This window comes from Nycticebus coucang, chromosome 10 (assembly GCF_027406575.1).
Source record: "Nycticebus coucang isolate mNycCou1 chromosome 10, mNycCou1.pri, whole genome shotgun sequence".
Taxonomy (NCBI): domain Eukaryota; kingdom Metazoa; phylum Chordata; class Mammalia; order Primates; family Lorisidae; genus Nycticebus; species Nycticebus coucang.
In genome coordinates, this window is record NC_069789.1 from 23,308,398 (window position 1) to 23,331,783 (window position 23,386).

The 23,386-nt window shown below is 38.8% G+C and overlaps 1 protein-coding gene across 3 annotated transcripts in view; it reads left to right on the forward strand.

The window, feature by feature from the left end:
• RYR2 (ryanodine receptor 2) overlaps positions 1–23,386 on the forward strand; it is an 830,565-nt gene that overhangs the window by 542,338 nt on the left and 264,841 nt on the right. For all 3 annotated transcript variants that reach the window (XM_053605591.1, XM_053605592.1, XM_053605593.1), the window contains exons 26-30: positions 3,610–3,818; positions 6,360–6,534; positions 20,648–20,856; positions 21,318–21,667; positions 22,415–22,529. In XM_053605591.1, coding sequence (XP_053461566.1) covers positions 3,610–3,818; positions 6,360–6,534; positions 20,648–20,856; positions 21,318–21,667; positions 22,415–22,529 — 1,058 coding nt within the window. The remainder of the gene's footprint in view (positions 1–3,609; positions 3,819–6,359; positions 6,535–20,647; positions 20,857–21,317; positions 21,668–22,414; positions 22,530–23,386) is intronic.

Consider the following 23,386-nt stretch of genomic DNA (forward strand, 5'->3'; position numbering starts at 1 on the left):
TTACTGCCCTCTAGTGGTATATATCTGTTAAATGTAGCATTTGGAGAGCAGGGCACAGAGCATGCAAAAGGAATTTTTTACAGTTTGCATGGACATATTTTTTAAACTGTGAATCCAGATTTTACATTTTCCATTAGTATTTTAGATACAGAATGCTGAACTGTTGCTTATTTAAATGTTGGTTATAAGCTACCCTTTTAAAGTAATTTAATGGACTATGAGCTATGAATTACGTGGACATTTGGATGAAGATCCACAGAAGTTAAAAAAGAAGGAAAAAACTACATTACTGTGAAGTCCCTTGCATGATTTTGAATATGAACAGCATGTTCATTTCAAGTTCAGGTTGAGTGTTATCCATAAGAATGGTGCAGCATTAGGGTCAGGAAAAAGAACACCAGGACTGAAAAAATCTGTACGTTGTCTGTAGAGTACAGCCTTCCTCTTCATTCCCTGTACTGGTGGAGGGGATTAGTTATATGTCTTCATACCAAGAGGAATTTGGGGGGAGCTTTTTAGGAAAAATTTGTTACATTTTTATATCACATTTATCTTCCAAAATATTTGATTTAAGCTAATATTAAAATTACTTTGCATTCCTTGCGCATACTGTTTATATTTGTGAAGTTCTGACATCAGGACTGTTTTTTATTTAGAAAGTTTAATTTATTTGTGCATACTAAACTGTATGATTTTATTTGCACATATCTGTATAATTAAAAATAAAGACAACTGGCTCGGCGCTCGTAGTACAGTGGTTACGGCACCGGCCACATGGCACTGAGGCTTGTGGGTTTGAACCACCCCCTCTCCCCCAGGCCAGCTAAGCAACAATGACAACTGCAACAAAAAATAGCCAGGTGGTGTGGTGGGTGCTTATAATCCTAGCTACTTGGGAGGCTGAGGCAAGAGAATCACTTAAGCCCAAGAGTTTGAGGTTGCTGTGAGCTATGAGGCCACAGCATTCTACTGAGGGCAACACAGTGAGACTCTGTCTCAAAAAAATTAAAAAAAAAAATAATCATAACTGCATGGGAACTTCTTTCTTTCTTGAAAATAAAATCTCCAAATGTTTTAGTTCACAGTGTGGTATCTCTCAGGTTCACTTAGGAAGGGTTACAACCATGATTTAAGGAAGCTGAGGATCAGTAATTGTTTATTAAGGAAATATTGACTCTGAATGCAAATTTGACTTTTTCTACCTTTTTTTTTTTTTTAATTTGGCCAGGGCTGGGTTTGAATCCGCCAACTCTGGTATATGGGGCTGGTGCCCTACTCCTTGAGCCACGGGTGCCTCCCGACTTTTTCTACTTCATAAAAAATCTTGCAGCATTGAGAACTAGTTGCTTACTCGTAGCAACTACCTGTAAATATAATATCAGAAAATCTTATAGTATTTTTCCCTCAAAAGGTAGTTTACTATTCTGTCTTGCAAAACATGTTTAGTTACTGAGTAATAGACTTGAGAACATTTCCTCTTCACCACAGAGAGGTCTGTCTCTCGTATCCAGAGACTTAAACTAGCTTTGAAAGGCTGACTGGCAGATACAGTTCAACGATATATTCTGTGGTCACCACCGTCCTTACCAACAAGCAGTTATTGATGATTTCGTTAATTAAGCTATAATAGGAAGCCACCTCATGCTACAGCTGAGATCTTCTCACTGCTTTACTTTAACCTACTCTTAAATTGTTACATACAACCCCGCTGTGTGCTCCCCGGACACCTTTAAACTATTTGGATTATTTTTATATTTACAGTTCTAATTTGATCATACCAAGTCAGTGGTTAAGCAGCTATTAAATTTTTATTATGGACAAGGTCATTCCCAAATCTTCAAGTGAAAGAAAGAAGAATTAGTATGAATTGCAGACGAGTGGGGCGGGGCCGGGCATCTGCACACAGCCCACCCCTGCAGCCCCTGATTGTTGTGCAGCTGTTAACAGTGTCTGCTCCTCCCTGCCAGCGGCTGGGGGCAGAGTGGCAAGAACAGGGGCTGAGGCGTTTGGTGGCTCCTGAATTCTGCCTCTTACGAGTTGCATGACTGGTGAAGTCACTCAAGTTTCCTCTTCTGTTTCCTTCAAAGTATCAGTGTAGTGGACCCTGCCCCACCCCAGGGACTCTTCTTTCATGGTCGTCTGGGCCTCAGGTCCCTCCACCTGCGGCTCTGCCTTCCTGGTCTCTCAGTCTGGCCTGCATCTCATTTCCTGTAGATATTTTTCTTCTCCTTTGCTACCCCCTGGCCCTGAGGTTGGACTTTAACCCTTTTATTTTTCTTCCCCCAGATGGAAAAATGGTTACATAATATGGGTGAGTCCCTTGAGCATCCTAGAGGGACGTTTGTCATTGGATACTATTCTCTGCCGTTTATAGCGTTCCCTGTCTCCTGTCTATCTATCATCTGTCATCTAGTGTCCCTCTCTCTATCATCTATCTACACCTATCCATCATCTATTTGTAGCTATCAACTGTCTCTATCTGTCATCTGTTTATCACCTAGCATCTGTCCATGTCTGTCTGTCATCTAACGTGTCTATCTAGTAACAGCTATCTGTCTATCATCCATCTATCAATCGATCTATCTAACATCTGTCTATATCTATCATCTATGTCGATCACATATCATCTATTTATCTTATTTAGCTAGCTAGCTATTATCTATCTAATCTACCTATCTATCCATCCATCCATCCATCCTATCTGTCTGTCTGTCTGTCTATCTGTCTGTCTGTCTATCCATCTATCTATGTATCTATCTGTTCTTTCTATCTATTCCATCTATCTATTCTTTCTATTTATCTATCTATCCATCCATCCATCCATCCATACTATCTATCTATCCATCTATCTCTCTATTCCATCTATCTATCTATCCATCTATCTTTCTATCTATTCCAACTATCTACTATCTTTCTATCTATTCTATCTATGTATCTATCTATCTATTCTGTCTATCCATCCATCCATCCATCCATCCTATCTATCTACCTATCTGTCTTTCTATCAATCTATGTATTCTATCTATCTATCTATCTATCTATCTATCTATCTATCTATCATCCATCCATCCATCCATCCATCCATCCTGTGTGTCTGTCTATCTATCTATCAGTCATTCTCCTTTACCATCTTCTGTCTCCCTCTCCTCTCTCTCTTCCTCTCTTACCCCTAACCACCTGGCTCCTTCCTCCCTTTTCTCTGTCACCCTTAAGTCTACTTATTTTCCATGAAGAGCAGTTTAGAAGTAGAGATCTCTTGTAATATTTATCTTCTCTCCACCTCATCACAACCAAACCACCTCGCTACATGTGGGTTTTCACCTACAGAAAGATAGTTCCCCAGTGAAAAGGGGCTCACGGAGGAAACACCACCAGGCCCGACAGGGTCACTCAGATGTGAACCCTAGTGTGTCTGGCACAAGCCCTGGTGCCGTCCACAGCGCCAGGCTGGCTGGTCAGAGATCAGAAAAGACTTGGTGAAATGTGAAACTAGACACAAAGGTATCATTTCCATTATCACTGCAGGCCGAATTGCAAAACGGAGAGGGATGCTCCCTTCTCTTTCCGTTTCCCCTGCAATGACCACCAGAATCTCTTTAAATCCCACAGCTGCCAGAGCCGAAGTGTGCAGTGGCACCGGAGAGAGGTTCCGAATCTTCCGTGCTGAGAAGACCTATGCGGTGAAGGCAGGACGGTGGTATTTTGAGTTTGAGACGGTCACTGCTGGGGACATGAGGGTTGGCTGGAGCAGGCCGGGTTGTCAGCCGGATCAGGAGCTTGGCTCCGATGAACGTGCCTTTGCTTTCGACGGCTTCAAGGTGAGTGGACCTTGCTGTGTCCCAGGCTCGAGTCCCCTGCTGTTCTTTTTGGTGGTTTAGTAATAACCTGATATTTTCTGCAGCACAAACTCACAAAAATAATTTATAAGAAGCCTTTTGTTCCTGTAGTCTCAAAACCCTCTTCCACATTTATGAATACAGAGCTTCCTTACAGTTATCAAAAAACAAATTATCCTTGTTCATCAGAAGCGGTGAAGATACAAATACACAGGAAGAATGCATATGTTAACAAGGCGATTCTATATAAAGAATTTGTCTGGGGTGGCGCCTGTGCCTCAAAGGAGTAGGGCACCGGCCCCATATACCGGAGGTGGAGGGTTCAAACCTGGCCCTGGCCAAAAACTGCAAAAAAAAAAAAAAAAGAATTTTGAACATTAATAGTACATTCTGCTTCTTAAACTCGGTGGAAACTGATCAGATGTTTATTTTGTTAATATAGTATGTAAATGTTTTAAGGATTACTTTATAGGTATAAAATATTTTATGAAAAGTTATATGCTTATAGTCATAGTAAGATAATAGTTGCTTTTGGTTGATACTATTTTAGATTTTTTTTTATTTTCTTCAGAGGATTTGTATTCTTTTTCATATGAGAGAAAAAGCTATTTTTAATTTTAAAAAGAAAATTAGAATAAATAAGCAGTTGTGAAGAGATTGACATTTGGGGGTTTTATGTTTGTGATATCCTAGCTAGAGTAGCTAGGCTAGAAATTAGGACAAAGAAATTTTTGACACCTTTTCGCAGGTCAGTGTTAGCAAACTTTATTTAAAAGTCTACAAATAAAGTAATAGAGGGTGACTTCTGTAGCTCAGTGAGTAGGGAGCCAGCCCCATATACCAAGGGTGGCAGGTTCAAACCCTGTCCCCGGCCAAACTGCAACAAAAAAATAGCCGGGCGTTGTGGTGGACGCCTGTAGTCCCAGCTACTCGGGAGGCTGAGGCAAGAGAATTGCCTAAGCCCAAAAGCTGTATGTTGCTGTGAGTCGTGACTCCACGGCAGTCTACCGTGGGCGATAAAGCGAGACTCTGTTTCTAATTAAAAAATAAATAAAGTAATAGATAAAAGGCAAATTTAGCTTTATTATCCCTGAAGGTCAGATGTAATGAACAAGAGTAGGAACTTGTCCTTGAGAGTTAAAATAACCTTTACCCCTAATCAGATCATATGCAAGAAAAGATGCTCATTTGGGGCACAGGCATGTGGCCGGTAGGGAGGAAGGAGGTCACCACAGCCAGGTAAGTGGGTTGTGAATTTTATGCCTTTTGATAGTTGGTTAATTTTTTTTAAAAGTACAATGTGTTATATTGAGAAGAATTACCTTTTTTTTTTTTTTTTTTTTTTTGGATTGATGACTATATCTTGTTACATACCAAGTCACAATGACCATGGTGCCTAAGTGACAAGTTCAGAGATTTATCTGGAAAAATAATTATATAACTACAGTGGGACCTTTGTAAATTTACCACCAAAGGGACTATAATACATTGGTCAACATACAGAGGTGGTCAGATTAAGAAACTAGGCCTCCTGTACTGATACAGATGAGTGGTGCTTGTCTGGTGTATGAAATATTAGGTCAGCTTGAGAAAGTGGCCAATATAAGGAGGTTCTACTATAAATTAGTGGAATATAATTACAGATCCAAAAGTCACATTTTAGTAATACTATGTTACAGAAGAACTTATGAGATTTCACATATGTATATCAAAAAAAGGTTGGCATCTATTTCCAACTTTTGGCTTGTTATTTCAGTAGATATCTTAAGAATATTTGGGGGTTAGATCTGAAGCTTTTTAGTTTCAGCATGTAACCAAAATGCTTCTACATTTCTATTTTGTTGAAGTATCAGTGACACTGGTTCCAAGGAACAGAATTTTATTTTAAATAGATGAAAATTAGAATGTCATTTTCAGTGGTAAATTCCCAGCTTGATTCTCTAGCTCATAATCTTTGTATTTGCAGGAGTAGAGGAAAGCAAGTCATATCCTGAGAAATATTTATTGTAGTGAAAAAAATAATTCTAAAAGCATATAGGTTTTCTTTTTGTATCTTTTTGATAGAGGCTCACTTGGACACCTAGGCTGGAGTCTAAAGTGCTATAGCATCATCTTAACTCAATGAAACCTCAAATTCCTGGGCTCAAGCTAAGTCTAAGAGCTATTTAGTAACAGGGTCTCGTTCTTGCTCAGGCTAGCCTTGAATCCTGAACTCAAGGGCTTCTCCTGCCTCATCCTCCCTGAGTGCTAGGAATACAGGCATGAGCCATGGCTACATTTTTCTTTTAATGGAGAGTATGTGGGGATAGACTCAAAATCATGCAATAGCATTTGGGTTCTTCTTCAAGATTCAATAATAACCCATGTTGATATGAGGTGAGAGTTTAAAATTCCCAGACATCTCCATATTGCTTAGGATATCACAGTAGGCTGACGGGTGCCTGCTGGAGTTCACCCTACCACTGCATTAATAGCAGGGGGTGCTGGCTTACTCTATGACTAGAGACTGTCCTCTCTCCGCAGGCCCAGCGGTGGCACCAGGGCAACGAACACTACGGACGCTCTTGGCAGGCAGGCGATGTCGTGGGGTGTATGGTTGACATGAATGAACACACCATGATGTTCACACTGAACGGCGAAATCCTTCTCGATGATTCAGGTTCAGAACTGGCTTTCAAGGACTTTGATGTCGGTGATGGTAAGGGCACTACATTTTGGGTCTTTTTTTTTTTGAGTTTGCTGCACAATGAAGATGTTCATTGTAATGCTTCATAACTGGCACCTTTGTCTGAGGGTGAGGGAGCAGATGAGTTGCAGCTGTAAGTTGTAAGGGTTCCACGTGGCTGATTTGATCAGACATGCCCTGGAAATTGCTTTCGCAGAAACTCTGCCTCTCCAGCGTGGCTAGGATTTCGATAAGGCCAAAGGCGTTATGAGCGTGAATAAGAAAATTAATGACAGGCAAAAGGACAGCTCTTCATAATGGTTAAATTTTTATTGAGAACTTTTCCTGATCAATCAGCTGCTTATAGCCTTTTTCTGTTCATTCGTTTATTCATTTCACAAAAATGGGATGAGAACCCACATAGGTCAAGCGCTGTGCTGGAGATGACGAAGGTGAGTGAAACCCTGGCGTCTTTATGTACAGGTGGCCAGGAAGGCTCACACTAAGATAGTTTCTAAAATAACCAAATGCACGTGGAAACAATGCAGGGAGCATAGCCATGGGATGGGGGGGAGGTGGGCGGGTGGCTGTGCTGGCCTTGGAGCAAGAGTGTACAGAGAAGGTGGATTGTATCGGGGAAGGGAAGAGGCGTTTCATCTTTAGCCCTGCACTTCCAGTCTGGTGGTCAGCAGCCACATGGGGCTGTGTACATTTAAATTAATTTCAATTAAGTAAGGTTAAAAATAGAGTTTCTGGATATAAAATCTCAATTTAAAAATAATGAAGAGGGCTTCAAAAAACAAAACAAAAGTTCTAAAAAAACATAAATGGTTAATTATAGAGCTGATTAATTTTGGTAGACACGACATAGTATGATGCTCTAAATCGGTGATTTTCAACCAGTGTGCTGTGAAAAATTTTAAAGATCATTAATTAAATAATTTTTGAAAGAAGTTTAAAGCATAGTAAGTATATCCTTTCTTGTTGCTCTTTTCGTTTGATCAACGTAATTTAAGTGTGGTGTGAAAGTTTGTGTTGGAAATCTGTGTTTACTGATATCAAAATATTTTCCCGATACATTGTTGTTAGAAAAGTAGTTTAGCCTGTGTAGCACAGACGAATATTTTAAAATGCGTATTTGTTCCTTGGATAAATGTCTGGGTAAATATATGTCACAGAGGTAACAGTGGTTAGCCCTGAATGTTGGACAGAATTATGAGGGATAGATATTTTATTCTTTATGCTTTTATTTATGATATAACTTTAGTTTTAATTTAGAATAATACATTTACATTGCTTTGTGCTAAGAATATTTTCATTGGAAATAACCTAAGTGCACATCAACCCAGGAAGGGATTAATAAACTGTGGTATATGTACACCACGGAATAGTATTCAGCCGTAAGCAAAGATGGAGACTTTACATCTTTTGCATTAACTTGGCTGAAGTTGAAACACATTTTTCTTAGTAAAGTATCACAAGAATGGAAAAACAAGTATTCAGTGCATTCAGTACTAATATGAAGCTAGTGGGCAAAGTAGTATACAACCATGCAAGGGAAAAACTCAGTTCAATTCAGGGTGGGGCGGGGGGGGAGGGAGGAAGGAGAAAGGAGATCGAAGGAAGGCGGGGGATTGGTGTGCTCCCACTTAGTGGGCACAGTGTAAGGGCATATGGCCCAGCTCCTGGGGGCAGAGCATTACTACAACAGGGGCCTTACCTGAGAACTGGAACACTGTAAGCTAATCATGTGTACCCAAATATTAATCTGAAATAAAAAATAAATAAAAATTAAAAAAAAAGAATATTTTCACTTAAACGTTTTCCTTTAAAATGTGAAAAAAAAAAAAAATAGAGTTCCGTAGTAGCTACTATTTCAAATGTTTACTGCCCAGGGATCGCAGATGGTGTCTGTACTCGACATTTCAGATAGAAAACATTTCCATCACCACAGAAAGTTATATTGGATGGTATTGCTCTAAGAGCATAAAAACAAGGCAGTAGTTAATAAAGTATTATGTAATTATCTCATTTTAAAATGATCCTACACATTTTTTTTCCAAAATGGCTTCTGAATTACCTGATATATATGTATATATGCTTATATATGCAAATATATGCACACATAAATCTAAATGTTTGCATATTGTAGTATTAGATTTTACTATGTACCTCAATCGGGATTTTTATATTCCATAAACTTGTCACAGACCCCCCCCCAAACATTAACCAGCTCATTTTTTTGCATTTCATTTTATATTCATCCATTTAGCAAGCTTTTGAGTGGATTTGACCGTTATTTCCCAAACAGAGATTTGCAAAAATAATAGAAAATTTTCATTTCTATAATTTAATGTCTGTTTGAACCCTTGTGTCTCTGGATGGTGATATCAGCACTCTTGTCTCCTGTCCCCTTTCTCTGATTTGTCTTTAAGGTTGTCAAATTATCAGTAGAAAGGCGGGAGGGGGTCTTTTCCTTGGTGTTGTCTGTCTGCACTGGCTACAACTATGGATATGACCTGAAGCATTATTTTTAATTGGTTTCATTTAAAAGTACTTGACTATGGTGCTTCTTTGGAAGTTTAAAGTCATTAAATGGGTGTGTGAGTTCTGTTTGCAGAGTGTGTGTGTTACAGGATATACACAGATCCACAGAATGCTCACCCATACTATTTAGGTAAATAATAGCTGTTAATGTTACAACACTGTTGTGTGGCTCAATCACCACCGCAGTGATGAGATAGATATTGAAGTGAGTCTGAGTGGCACATTTGTGTAAGCAACTTTGTTTTTTAAATTTACACTTCACAGAATTTTTAAAATTTAAACAAACAACTTAAACCTCATATGGATACCTCTATCACAGCATTAATATAAAATTCTGATGAGTTGTCTGAGAATTTTATAGTTCACATTGCTGGGATTTTGTTAGAGATTTGGGGATTTGCTTTATGTAGCAATGATCATTAACTGTTAACTTGGCAAGGGTCAGTCCCAAATCTAAATTTGCTACCATAAAAAGGGCTTCAGAGTTTATCCATCATGCTCTTATGGTTTTCAAAGCTTTTTGGCAGCAGAATATCTCCCCCACACACTAAATTAACTTTATATAACTTCCTTTAAAAAGTTCTTTAATTTAGATTTGCATTTCTCTAATATATAGAGATGATGAACATTTTTTCATGTGTTTGTTAGCCATTCGTCTGTCATCTTTAGAGAAGGTTCTATTCATGTCTCTTGCCCATTGATATATGGGATTGTTGGCTTTTTTCATGTGGATTAATTTGAGTTCTCTATTGATCCTAGTTATCAAGCTTTTGTCTGACTGAAAATATGCAAATATCCTTTCCCATTGTGTAGGTTGTCTCTTTGCTTTGGTTGTTGTCTCCTTGGCTGTACAGAAGCTTTTCAGTTTAATGAAGTCCCATTTGTTTATTTTTGTTGTTGTTGCAATTGCCATGGCAGTCTTCTTCATGAAGTCTTTCCCCAGGCCAATATCTTCCAGTGTTTTTCCCTATGCTTTCTTTGAGGATTTTTATTGTTTCATGCCTTAAATTTAAGTCCTTTATTCATCTTGAATCAATTTTTGTGAGTGGGGAAAGGTGTGGGTCCAGTTTCAGTCTTTTACATGTAGACATCCAGTTCTCCCAACACCATTTATTGAATAGGGAGTCTTTCCCCCAAGATATGTTCTTGTTTGGTTTATAGAAGATTAGGTGGTTGTAAGATGTTAGTTTCAAACAACCCTGAGATATCATCTAACCCTGGTGAGAATGGCCCACATCACAAAATCTCAAAACTGCGGATGCTGGCGTGGATGTGGAGAGAAGGGAACACTTTTACACTGCTGGTGGGACTGCAAACTAGTACAACTTTTCTGGAAGGAAGTATGGAGAAACCTCAAAGCACTCAAGCTAGACCTCCCATTTGATCCTGCAATCCCATTACTGGGCATCTACCCAGAAGGGAAAAAAATCCTTTTATCGTAAGGACACTTGTACTAGACTGTTTATTGCAGCTCAATTTACAATCGCCAAAATGTGGAAACAGCCTAAATGCCCACCAACCCAGGAATGGATTAACAAGCTGTGGTATATGTATACCATGGAATACTATTCAGCCATTAAAAAAAATGGAGACTTTACATCCTTTGTATTAACCTGGATGGACGTGGAAGACATTATTCTTAGTAAAGCATCACAAGAATGGAGAAGCATGAATCCTATGTACTCAATTTTGATATGAGGACAATTAATGACAATTAAGGTTATGGGGGGAAGCAGAAAGAGGGATGGAGAGACGGGGGTGGGGCCTTGGTGTGTGTCACACTTTATGGGGGCAAGACATGATTGCAAGAGGAACTTTACCTAACAATTGCAATCAGTGTAACCTGGCTTATTGTACCCTCAATGAATCCCCAACAATAAAAAAAAAAAAAAAAAGTTCTTTAATTTACCTTTCAGTACTGAGAACTAGCCCTTGAAATATCTGGAACTCAAAGAATCAAGTTTGAAAAACTATTAATTTAGGGCAACAGATATTTTAGCACAGTAATATACTGTGGTTGCTATGTGGTAAAGTACTAAAAAAGTTTTATAAGTGCTGTATTTTCAAATTGTTCTTATACTTGGTCTGTTTTAAGGGCTGTGCTATGTTTAATTTGACATGTTTTGCCATCTTCATAATTCCTTCTTACCGCTACAGAGGCAGTCAGCTCAGACATTTACACACTGGCTATTAAGGCAATCAAAATAATTGCCGTGTCTACATCCCGCCTATTATGGACTGAATTGTGTCCCCCCAGATTCACATGCTAAAACTCTAACTCTCCAAACTATTGTATTTATAGATAGGGTTTTTAAAGATGTAACTTAGATTTAATGAGGTCATAGAGTGGGTGACTCATGTCCTTGTAAGAACAGGAGGAGATACCAGGAATGCCTATGCTCAAGAGAAGGCCACGGGAGGACACCAGGAGGCCCTTTATAGGCCAAGGAGAGGGGCCTCCGGAATCACTGAACCCACTGGCATCTTGGTCCTGTATTTTTAACCTCGTCTAGACTATGAGAAAATAAATTACTATTGTTTGAGCTGCCCTGTCTATGACACTACTGTAATACCATCCCCTCTACCCTTAGAGCCCCTACTAATCTAATACTAGTGTCAAGTTACTGTTATGAGCAGGGCCCTGGGCTGCCACTGGCTTGAAGAACTAATCATATCCTTAGTTTAAAACAAGAACCATTTAAAATCTTGTTGTATGGTTAAAGAATAATCATGTGTGCCTGGGGATCCTCACAGAGTCTGCTGAGGGTATCTGTCTTGTATTATGTAAATGCCTCATTTCACTGGAGCCCTTCCACTTGTCAGCTCTTTTGTAGCTAAAGGTCATCTGGGGCCTTCAGGTTCTACACCCATAACAACAATAAGCAAATCCACACACAATGCTTTTGATTTCATATCTGCCACCTGAAAGGATGGTGAGCAAAACTGAACTCCGGGTCCCCAAGACCTCATGAATGGCTTTCCATAGAAGAACAAAAGGATATATTTAGAATCAAATGAACTGTACGGCTGTAAACAGAAAAGAAAATGAAAAAGAAAAGGGTAACTTTCCGTTATTGATTTTTATCGTTGATGCAATTTGGGGAGAAAAGAATGAAACCAGATTATAGAAGTGCTCATACTTGCCTTGTTCTTTGTGCCCTTGGCTGAAATAGCATAGCATTAGATTATTTGCTGGATGTGTGTGGCTTATCCAGAGGAACAGTTCTCAACACAGTCTGAATTGAGATGAGAGGGTCTGCACTGTCTCAACACCCACCTGCCTAGCTTCATCAGACGCCTGGAATTCCCATCACCAGTGGCACGCAGTGCACCCTTCTGCCTACAGACCTCAGACAGTAACCTGTTACTGGGAATCTCCCTAATTAATTAAAAATCAGCACTTTTTAAATGAATGAAGAAGGCAGGACTTTGAATCCGGCTTCTACGATAAGGAAATCCAAGCAACACAATTCTGAGATAATTCTTTTGTGTGATGTTAGGCTCTTTGTTTTCATTTCCTTAAAATAAAGTACTAATTGCCTCTTTCAGTTCTGAAGATCCCAGAAATCTAAGGCAGATGTTTTGTATTTGTCCCACCCCCTCTCTCTGAATTCTTGATTCAAATCCTGGCATCCATTTTATTTATTTATTTACATAAACTTAAAGAGTGTGAGTGTGTAGTTTTGTTAAAGGACATACTGCTTAGTGGTGAAGTCTGGGCTTTTGGTGTAACCCTTATGCAAATAATATACATTGTCCCCTTAAGTCATTTCTCATTTCTCATCCTGCTTTCAAATTCCCACCCTTCTGAGTCTCCAGTATCTGTTATTCTCCATTCTTCGTCCATCTGTCCACATTATTTTGTTTCCACTTATCAATGAATGCATCTAGCATTTGACTTTCTGAGTTAACTCTTGGCGTCTAGTTCCTCCCATGTTGCTGCAAAACATATTATTTCATTCTTTTTTATGGCTGAATAGTATTCCATTCATCCCTTGATCTACATTTGGGTTGATTCCAAATCTTTGCTATTGTGAATGGCCCTACAATAAACATACGGTGATTTGATACCACGATTTCTCTTCTTTTGAGTAGATATCCAGTAGTTGGTGGACATACATTTGTTATTCCTTTCATAGCTATAGGAGTCTAGACAAATGACATAATATCTTAGTTGTTTCTTCATCTGGAAAAATTGAGTTAATAGTGAATAATACAGGTGAAGGTACATGTGTATTATCTGACATATACTAGTCCACAGCTGTTACCTTTTCTTTTGACTAAAGAAGCATATGATATATACACTCAGCAGTTTTAATATCAGCAGTTTTAATCTGCTTTTTGGCTATTTGGTTTGAGTTATACCCTTGGATTCTTATCTATGTTACAGACTGTTAGAATCTGAAATCATTTGTTCTTAGGAAAAGCTGATATACTTGAGATCTGCTTTATCTTCTTTTTATTGTAGCCCCAACCAGAAATTTCATGCCTATATGTCACCCCCACATCTTTGTAACTGGAAGCTCCTTGGCTGGACTTGCGGGCTCATCTGACACCCCTCTGCTCTAGAGCAGGGAGGCTCATCTACAGAGAAGGTTAAAATTTGCTGAAGCCATCTGTCTTTTGTTGGAAGAAGCAGCTTAGCCATAAGTTTAGCTACTGTTTTAACAGATTGGCAAATAGTTAGGGTGGGTTTGGCTCAGGCCCAGGTAACTGATTGGGCTCATGTGCACTAATTTAAGATCCACTGCCAGGATAAAAATCTTGTTTAGATATCATCAGCCTGTGTAATTTTCAGAGTGTCAATTGAGGTAACTGGAATAGAAGATCAAGAACAGAATGGACAGGAAGGTAGGTCCAAAATTTTATATGTGCTGGGGGTTGTGCATTTTTTTGTGGAAATCTGGTTGTTTTGTGTTGAAATATTGGTGTGTTGGGCGGCGCCTGTGGCTCAGTGAGTAGGGCGCCGGCCCCATATGCCGAGGGTGGCGGGTTCAAACCCAGCCCCGGCCAAACTGCAACAAAAAAATAGCCGGGCGTTGTGGCGGGCGCCTGTAGTCCCAGCTGCTCGGGAGGCTGAGGCAAGAGAATCGTGTAACCCCAGGAGTTGGAGGTTGCTGTGATCTGTGTGACGCCACGGCACTCTACCCGAGGGCGGTACAGTGAGACTCTGTCTCTAAAAAAAAAAAAGAAAAGAAATATTGGTGTGTTCTGCCTACCTCGTACTGATAAAGAATTAAACCCTAGTTATCATGGGTTTTTTTTTATGGAACAATGATTAAGAGTTATATCACTCATTTATGTCCAATTTATGCCTAACATTGAGTCAATCTTGATAGGATTTAGCATTTCCTGACACTATAGTGTGTATATTGGTAACTCTTTATTACACTTTGTCTTAGCCCAAAGGCAGAGAAGCAATGACTATGTATTTACCTGTTGTCTGTATTTTATGTTCTTTTTTATTCTGTTCACAGCTATATCTTCAGTGTGTAGAACAGTGTTAGCACATAGTGGATGTTATTATATACACGCTGTCCATAAAGTTCGTGTGCAGTTCACTGTGTTAAACTATCTTAAGTTGTACATGAACTTCATGTGCACCTGTATTTGACGTCATAAAAACAATTTTCCATTACTAACCCTTTTAACATGCCATAAATGTTGTCCAAAGGCACAAAAACACTTTAAACATGATTTAATTTTTTTAACAATAGTGTATTTTGAGAAAGAGCAGCCCTTCAGAGAAGGGAAGGCGTAACCCCTTGACTTGGAATTGTCAGCTGCTTTTATTTTACCATATTAGTTGTATCTCTGTCTGCGGTTTTATTCTGGTGAACTGCGCGTATTTAATTTTGTCTGTGTATCATAGTTAATCATAGATTATGTATGGATTAATTTTTTCTTGTCCTATTTGCCCCCCATTTTAAAGTGCTGCACGGACGCCCTTCACGCTGTGTGGTGACAATGTAGAACAGAAATTGGTAAAGTTTGACGGTCAAGTCCGGCCTGCCACCTGCTTTTGTAAAAAGAAGTTCCTATATATTTTCTAGGCACACAGCCACACCGATTTGTTTGTGTACTGTCTGTGGCTGCTCTTACACTACTGTTCAGAGTGCGGTAGTTACACAAGAGCCCATGTAGGCTGCACAACCTAAAATATCCACTCGCTGGTCATTTACAGGGATTGCTAAACCCTGGATTAAAGCGGGGGCCTCGGGATCCATAAGTTTTAGGTCTCTTTTTGGCCACTTTGTGACTGTGAAGCAAAGTGATTTAAGCTAAGATTTGTCTGCCTCATGTGGAAAATGAATGGTATTCATGATTCCTACCTCAATAGATGGTTGTGGGAGTTCACTGAGACAAAGCTTCAGGAAATATTAGCTATCTGTTTTATTAATACAATATAATATCTATTTTATTAATACAGAGCCCTGTGTGCTGGGTATTTCACTTACTGTCAGTGTCTTGATTATTCAGGACACTTTGCCTGGTACTGGACCGAGGCTGGCGCTATCCCTGTGTGGTGGCTGAGCAGTACCTGCAGTTTCTCTCTGCTCTGTCTTGTTTTACCCCATTAACCATCCAGTTGTTTCTGCTGTGTATGTGCTAATTTTAAAAAGTAAAAGGTGTCTTCCAGAAATATTTATTATGATAGCAGTTATTAAAACTGTGACTTCAGAAGGCAGAATATGATTTAATTTTTCACTAATTTCTATTTCATTTCAATTAGAATGAGAAAAAATATATGAATTTCTACTTATGAAGATACCTACATAAATATATTTCTTGAAAGGGGACCAAAACAATAAAGCAATACCATCAACCAGTATAATTACTGTAAACGAATGAAAAAAAAAACACATATCATTGTTTATATAAAAGTAATATATTCTTATTGAATATTTGGAAAGTTTCCAAAGGAGTATAATAGAAATGGTTCAGAGTTACAAATATGCCCACTACTCAGGGAGCAAATTGACTTTTAATACATTTCTCTCCCATTTAAAGATCTGAGATGACATGGTACAGATAATTTTTCATTATCCCCTTTTTAAAATGTTGTAAATGTTGCCCAAAGGCATAAAAATATTTTAAACATAACTTAAAAAATTTTAACAGCTTTTTATTTTTAGAAGTAGCAGTCCTTCAGGAAAGCAAAAGAGTAGCACACTAACACCTAAACACCTTTCACCTGAACCATCAGTTATTTTAATTTTGCCATATTAGTTTTACCTCTCTCTACTATTTTATTTTGGTGACTCCTGAAAATGATTTTAATGGCTGTACATATTTATTCTTGTCTGAGTATCATAGTTAACCTCACTCTTATTTTTTTTTTTTTTTTTTGTAGAGACAGAGTCTCACTTTATGGCCTTCAGTAGAGTGCCCTGGCCTCACACAGCTCACAGCAACCTCCAACTCCTGGGCTTAAGCGATTCTCTTGCCTCAGCCTCCCGAGTAGCTGGGACTACAGGCGCCCGCCACAACGCCCGGCTATTTTTTGGTTGCAGTTTGGCCGGGGCCGGGTTTGAACCCGCCACCTTCGGCATATGGGGCCGGCGCCTTACCGACTGAGCCACAGGCGCCGCCCAACCTCACTCTTATTATACAGCTATTATGCACAGATTATTGCTTCTTGTTCCTTCCCCCGATTGTCGATTGAGTTCAGTGAGCATTCGTGCTAAGCAGCTTACATGTAAGATCTCACTTTAATACTATAACCCTGTGGGGTAGGGGTTGCAGAAGGATTAAAGCTTAGAGAATTCAGATAACTTGCTGAAGGTCAAATAGCTAATATGTGGTAGAGCTCAGACTTGAATCCTGGTCTAAGTGAACTTCAAAGTCTGGGTTTTGAATCACATCCTACAACTGCCTATCTGCCATCTCCTTAGATGCTAACTCCTCTGTGAAACCTTCCTGAGTTCCATCTCGGCACCCTTCCTTTGCCCTTAGTGCGCTGTCTGCTTAGACAAGGAGTAGTTTATTTCTGTGTGACTTAGTTACTGGTCTTTCCACCTCATTACACTCTGAGGACATGTGGCTAGGATTTGTGTGTTAGTTACCCTTTATTTCTAGTTTCTGGCACACAATAGCATCTCAAATATTTATCAAGTAAAGAAATGAATGGTTGAAAATTTCTTTTTTTTTTTAAATTTCTTAATATTAACAAATTGCTCTGCCTAAATCTCGTTCTAGTTTAATTTGATTGGCAGGATTTCTGTTACTGAGCTCACCACCTGCCAATTGAGTGTTAGGACTCGGAGTTCATGGTGTTTGGGCCATTTTATCTCCACATCACGCTTATAAATTTCTTTATGAGAAAGAGGTAGGTATGTCCCACTTTAGTAAATGAGAAACTTTTAATGAAACCAATCACTTGTTTTCATAATAATGAAATATGTGTTTCTTGAAGAAAATTTGTTAAATTAAGATAATGAAAAAGATCAAAAAGGGTTAAAAATCTCACTACTCGGGGGCGGCGCCTGTGGCTCAGTCGGTAAGGCGCCAGCCCCATATACCGAGGGTGACGGGTTCAAACCCGGCCCCGGCCAAACTGCAACCAAAAAATAGCCGAGCGTTGTGGCGGGCGCCTATAGTCCCAGCTACTCGGGAGGCTGAGGCAAGAGAATCTCTTAAGCCCAGGAGTTGGAGGTTGCTGTGAGCTGTGTGATGCCACGGCACTTTACCGAGGGCCATAAAGTGAGACTCTGTCTCTACAAAAAAAAAAAAAAAAAAAAAATCTCACTACTCTGAAACTTTTTGATAAAAAAAACCTGTCAGTATTTTCTTATATAAAAATAAGTGGTATGTTATTTCTTTGTTTCTTTAAATAATATTTACTGTGAATATTTTTCTATATATGCATATTAATGAACCTTTGAAAACCAAACTTTCAAAGGCTAATATTCTGTCTCATGAAAATATCAAAATAATATTCTGGAATTGTAAACATAGCTATTTGCAAGCAATTTCACATATAAATCCTTTTATGTGTTACTAATCACTGTTTTAAATGAAAGTATTTCAAATATACAGAAAAGTTCAGGTAATAGTGTAACAAATACCAAAGGGTCCTACCGTGAGAGTATTTACAGGTATCTAGGAACCCCTACAAATGAAGGGATTAGAAGGAACTAGATGTTCACCCTCTGAGTAGATGTTTCTACCGTGGTATCCCCTATTTATGTCAAATGGATATTAGATTCGCCAATTTGTACGAATGCAATTCAAGCTGTGTCAGATCTATTGTATTTATTCAATCCTTTGATGCCTTTGGAGATACTTATTTAAAACAACTTTCCTTGACTACTGTTTCAAGAGCTATCACAGCTGCAGAAACAGCTTTTGTTTGTTTTTGTTTTTTTCTTTTTCTTTTTTGTTGTTAAATCATCGCTGTGTACATTAATGCAATCAGGGGGTACAATGTGCTGGTTTCGTACACAATCTGAAATATTCTCATCAAACTGTTCAGCGTAGCCTTCATGGCATTTTCTTAGTTATTGTATGTAGACATTTGTATTCTGCCTTTAGTAAGTTTCGCCTGTTCCCATTCTAAGATGCACCGTAGGTGTGGCCCCACCCATGACCCTCCCTCCACCCTGACTTCCCCCCCTCCCTTCCCCTTCCTTGGCCCTTTCCTCATAGTCTTGTGCTTTGTTTGTTTTGTTTTTTTGTTTTCTTAGTTTTAACTAGAGACTCGTCCTTCACCCTTCTTGAACACAGCTGGGTGTGTTCTTTCTCCCTGCTTGGTAGCTCTGTTATACAGTCACTCATTTGAATATACATCGATGGATACAAACTGTGTGAAATCGTTATGAATCACTGGATATCATTTTTATTGTCTTATGCTATTTGGGGATTTATATATTGCTTTCACTGCCCCTAATTTCAACAAGAAGTGTAAATCATAATGGTAGAAGTAACTGCAGTTCTTGTGTAAATCATTGGCTTATTCTAAGGTTCCACTGGTGGTTGGAGCTATAAAGTAGATCCTTTAATTTGTAGTCTGTGTTCCAATATGGACTTAGTTTATCGTGCTACTTGAACATTCATGTAAAACATTTTAGAAAGAAATGAATAGAGATGAAAGTAGACACTCCCAAAGAATATTATCTCACCCCCTTGCCAAAAAAAAAAAAAAAAAACAAAAAAACAGAAACTCATTATCTTGACAACTGATTCTAAAGAATTGAGAGGAACAATGAACAAAGTTAGTATAGTTTCTTCTTTTTCTTTTCTTCTATTTTATGCTCTGTCTATATATAGGTTATACTTTTGTGTTTTTATTTTTTAATTTTAAACTCAAATTTATAAACACAATTACACAGTGTTTACCATATGCTAGGTGGTTTTCGACGGCTCAGTACTTTACCGACGATTAATTCATTGAATCCCCATACCAATCCTATGAGGCATGTCCTGTTACCTTCAGTTTGCCAGATGGGGAATCCGAAACACAGAAAGGTTGCTGTTAATCTCGTAGTTTCAGATCAGTATTGAACACACGTGATGCTTGTTTTTCCAATCTTGCAATACTTTACTTAGGAAAATATTCTCCAAAACCATCCAGTTTGTTACAATGAATGGAAAATTCCTATCTTTTTTTAGGTGTGAGTAGTATTCCGTGTTATACATGTACCACAGTTTGTTAATCCATTTATGTGTTGATGGGCACTTGGGTTGTTTCCACATCTTTGCAGTTTTCAACTGAGCAGCCACGAGCTCTTTGCCCTTGCCTACAAGGTCAGTGAAGTTCGCGAATTCATCCTAGAAAAAGTGCTTTGCACTGCTTTGCACTGGCACTGGTTCACAGTTTCCCCAGGGGAGTACACTGACAGTAACTTTAGTGATATTCAGGAATGGGTTATGTAGCACTTTTTCTACAATGAGTTTGTGAACTCGATTGACCCTGTATAACATATATATGTAATTTATATGTAATATTTAAAATTGGTATATTATATAATTTGTGCATATATATATACATATTTCTCTTCATGCTTAGATCTACTTTATCCCAGAGAAAGAGGTAAAATGCTCTTCATTGATCAAAGCAGCTGTCAGTGGGTGGCAAATTTTAAATTTTTTGCCTGCAGTCCTTTTTTCCTTGAGTTATATATGAAGATACCTACACCTCAGACCTTGTCTGTTGTTGGTTCATGCCAAGCTTTTCAACTAGATGGAAGAGCAGGGCAGAGGGGCCGCCGCCTCTCAGCACTCAGTTCTTTCCTGTCTTCCCTGAATGGACGAGGAGCTGGTGCACACCCTGAGCCAGGAGGCTGTGGGACAGAATCTCCTTCTCCCAGGGGACACCCTAGAATCCCTGGAGAATCAGATGCTACTTAGCAGGCCCTCATCTTACAGAGTAAGCCCTAAGACTTATTTAGGTCCCACAACTAGTAAATTAGGACGCCGGTATTAAATCCTGGCCTCTCACCCTGACATTGAATACTTAGTGCTAGTGTCCTCTGTATAACACCATTGTTTTCACTCTGGCCCTCACAGAGAGTCTTAGAGCCGTATGTTTGGAAATTTCATACTAACAGGATCTCATAATAATGGTACCGAAGCTTTTGATATTTTTTTCCCTTCCCAGGATTCATACCTGTATGTAGCCTTGGAGTAGCTCAAGTGGGCAGGATGAACTTCGGAAAGGATGTCAGCACCTTGAAGTATTTCACCATCTGTGGCTTACAAGAGGGCTACGAACCATTTGCTGTTAATACAAACAGGGATATCACCATGTGGCTGAGCAAGAGGCTTCCTCAGTTTCTCCAAGTTCCATCAAACCACGAACATATTGAGGTTTGCTTTTTCTTTAAAAATCAGGCCATTTCCAAGAGCTAAAAGAGGATATCTTTATATATGAGAGTTTCTTAGACAGTTGCTGTAATTTAACTTAAAAAGGTGACACTGATGTGTTACATAGTGGTAGAGTCTAAGCAAAGAATTAACCTCTCATTTTATTAATAGGTACTTTACTAGTAGCTCATTTGACTAAGAATAGTGTCCTTTTTCATATAGCGTCAGGCTGAAACTGAGTGTGTACGGTTGTAACATGAATTTCCCAAACTGTCTTTAGAGTCAGAAGCAGAACGCTATGAATAGGTGTATGTGTCAGTAGTGTCCCTGTTTAAATGTCTCTTACAAAATGATGCCACATTGTGGACCATCTTGGGATTCTGAAAACGAGATGCTCGTTAGTCATCTTCAGAACGAGGACGTCAACAAGTAGAACGTGAACTCTCACTTCTTCCCTTTGCCAGGTGACCAGAATAGACGGCACCATAGACAGCTCCCCGTGCTTGAAGGTCACTCAGAAGTCATTTGGTTCTCAGAACAGCAGCAGCGACATCATGTTTTACCGCCTGAGCATGCCCATTGAGTGTGCAGAGGTCTTCTCCAAGACCGTGGCCGGAGGGCTCCCTGGTGCCGGCCTCTTTGGGCCCAAGAATGATTTGGAGGATTATGACGCGGACTCTGACTTTGAGGTTTTAATGAAGACAGCTCATGGCCATCTGGTGCCTGGTGTTGACAAAGACAAAGAAACCACAAAACCAGAGTTTAATAACCACAAAGATTATGCTCAGGAAAAGCCCTCTCGCCTGAAACAAAGGTTATTACTAGCTATAGTACGATTCTAAACATGTATGCTTATGCAGGGAGGATTACCTTGGAGGGCGAGGGGTGTCCTGGGATTAATTTATTCCTCCTTCTCTTTCCTCATTTTGTACAAAGGCTTCTAGAGGGGAAAATAAAGTAATCCATTGTCATATAATTTTTTATCATAGATATAATTTATCCCAAGTATTTTTTTAAGATGTCAATATTTACATTCTTGGTTGAAATTTAAAGAACATATTCTCTAAATAGAATTGTTACGGTGAAGAAGGCAAGTATCATGTGACCATGATATTTCTATTTATAGGAAAAATATAATCAAGCCATTAATGTCACTATCCTTTATGTTAACCGTACAAACCTGTAAAGAATCTAAGTATATTAAAAGGAAAAACATTATACAATTATTCAGCTAATACAACTAACAACTTGAGTCAACAAATGCTTAGCTGGCAGTACATCCATTTTTCAACCTCAGCCCTCTGTTGACACTTTAATTCAGGTAATTTTTGTTGTGGGACCTGTCCTCATCATTGAAGGACCTTAATCAGCTTCTACCCTCTGGATGCTGGTAGCCACCCTGTCATCTGTAAAAACCAAAGATGCCTCCAGAAAGTCCCAGGTGTACCCACCGGTGGTAGAATTGCCCTGCTTTAAGACCACTCAATTGATTATGTGTTCATACTTGAAGTAGGCAGAACATTTTAGTGCTGCTTATTCTTAGTCCTTTACTGTATTTCAGATTTCTGCTTAAAAGAACAAAGCCAGATTACAGCACAAGCCATTCTGCAAGACTCACGGAAGACGTGCTTGCAGATGATCGAGACGATTACGACTACTTGATGCAGACGTCCACGGTAGGAGGCTGCAGCTGCTGTCACTTCCATTTGTCATATTTTATGCTTTACCTCTCAAATAGTGCACTTCGATTTATCATATTTAACCATAGTATTTTTTGCATAATTATTTGCTTATGTTTTAAGATATATTGAGGACTAAAAACTTGATAAACGTATGTATTCTAATGTGTATTATGCAATAAGAAAGCTATTTTAGAAGCAGCCCCCTTAATGGCACTGATCATCTTGATATTTCTATCCTGTTTTTTGACAAAGTTCTAAATTGCACTTGAGTTTTCCAAGCACATATCATTTCCTTTGCCTTAGTGAATTTCCTAAAGAAGATCATTTATCGTTTTTTGTGAGAGGTTGAGGTTTGCTCTCTGCCATTTAAAATTTTCAAAACTGCTTCTCCTGAAATACCAGATGGAAAAGATAAATAGATGTGTCTATTGTACAGCGTTTCTGTTTTGAATTTGATGTTCAGGTTAGATCTGAACTATTCCAAAGTAATTTATTTTAAGGTGTCAAAATATTATATGTCAGAGATAGAAAAGGCCAAACATACATGCAAAGAGGTGGGTGACAGGTACAAAAACTAGCACAGATTAGTGTACCTGTACAGGCTTGAACTTGAAGTCTGCCTGCTGAGTGAATTGATGATTTTATCACATACTGTATGGAAATGTATGTATGTATGCATACTCACACATCCTGAACACATATGCATATAGGCTCAGGAGTATAAAATACCTTAAATTGTTTTGTGTATTTTTATTTTTCTCTCTTTCTCTTTATTTCTGATTTAATTCAGAATTTCTGTTATAAGACATTTCTTAGTTTCCAATGTCAGGCCTTTTGCCTATAACATTTTA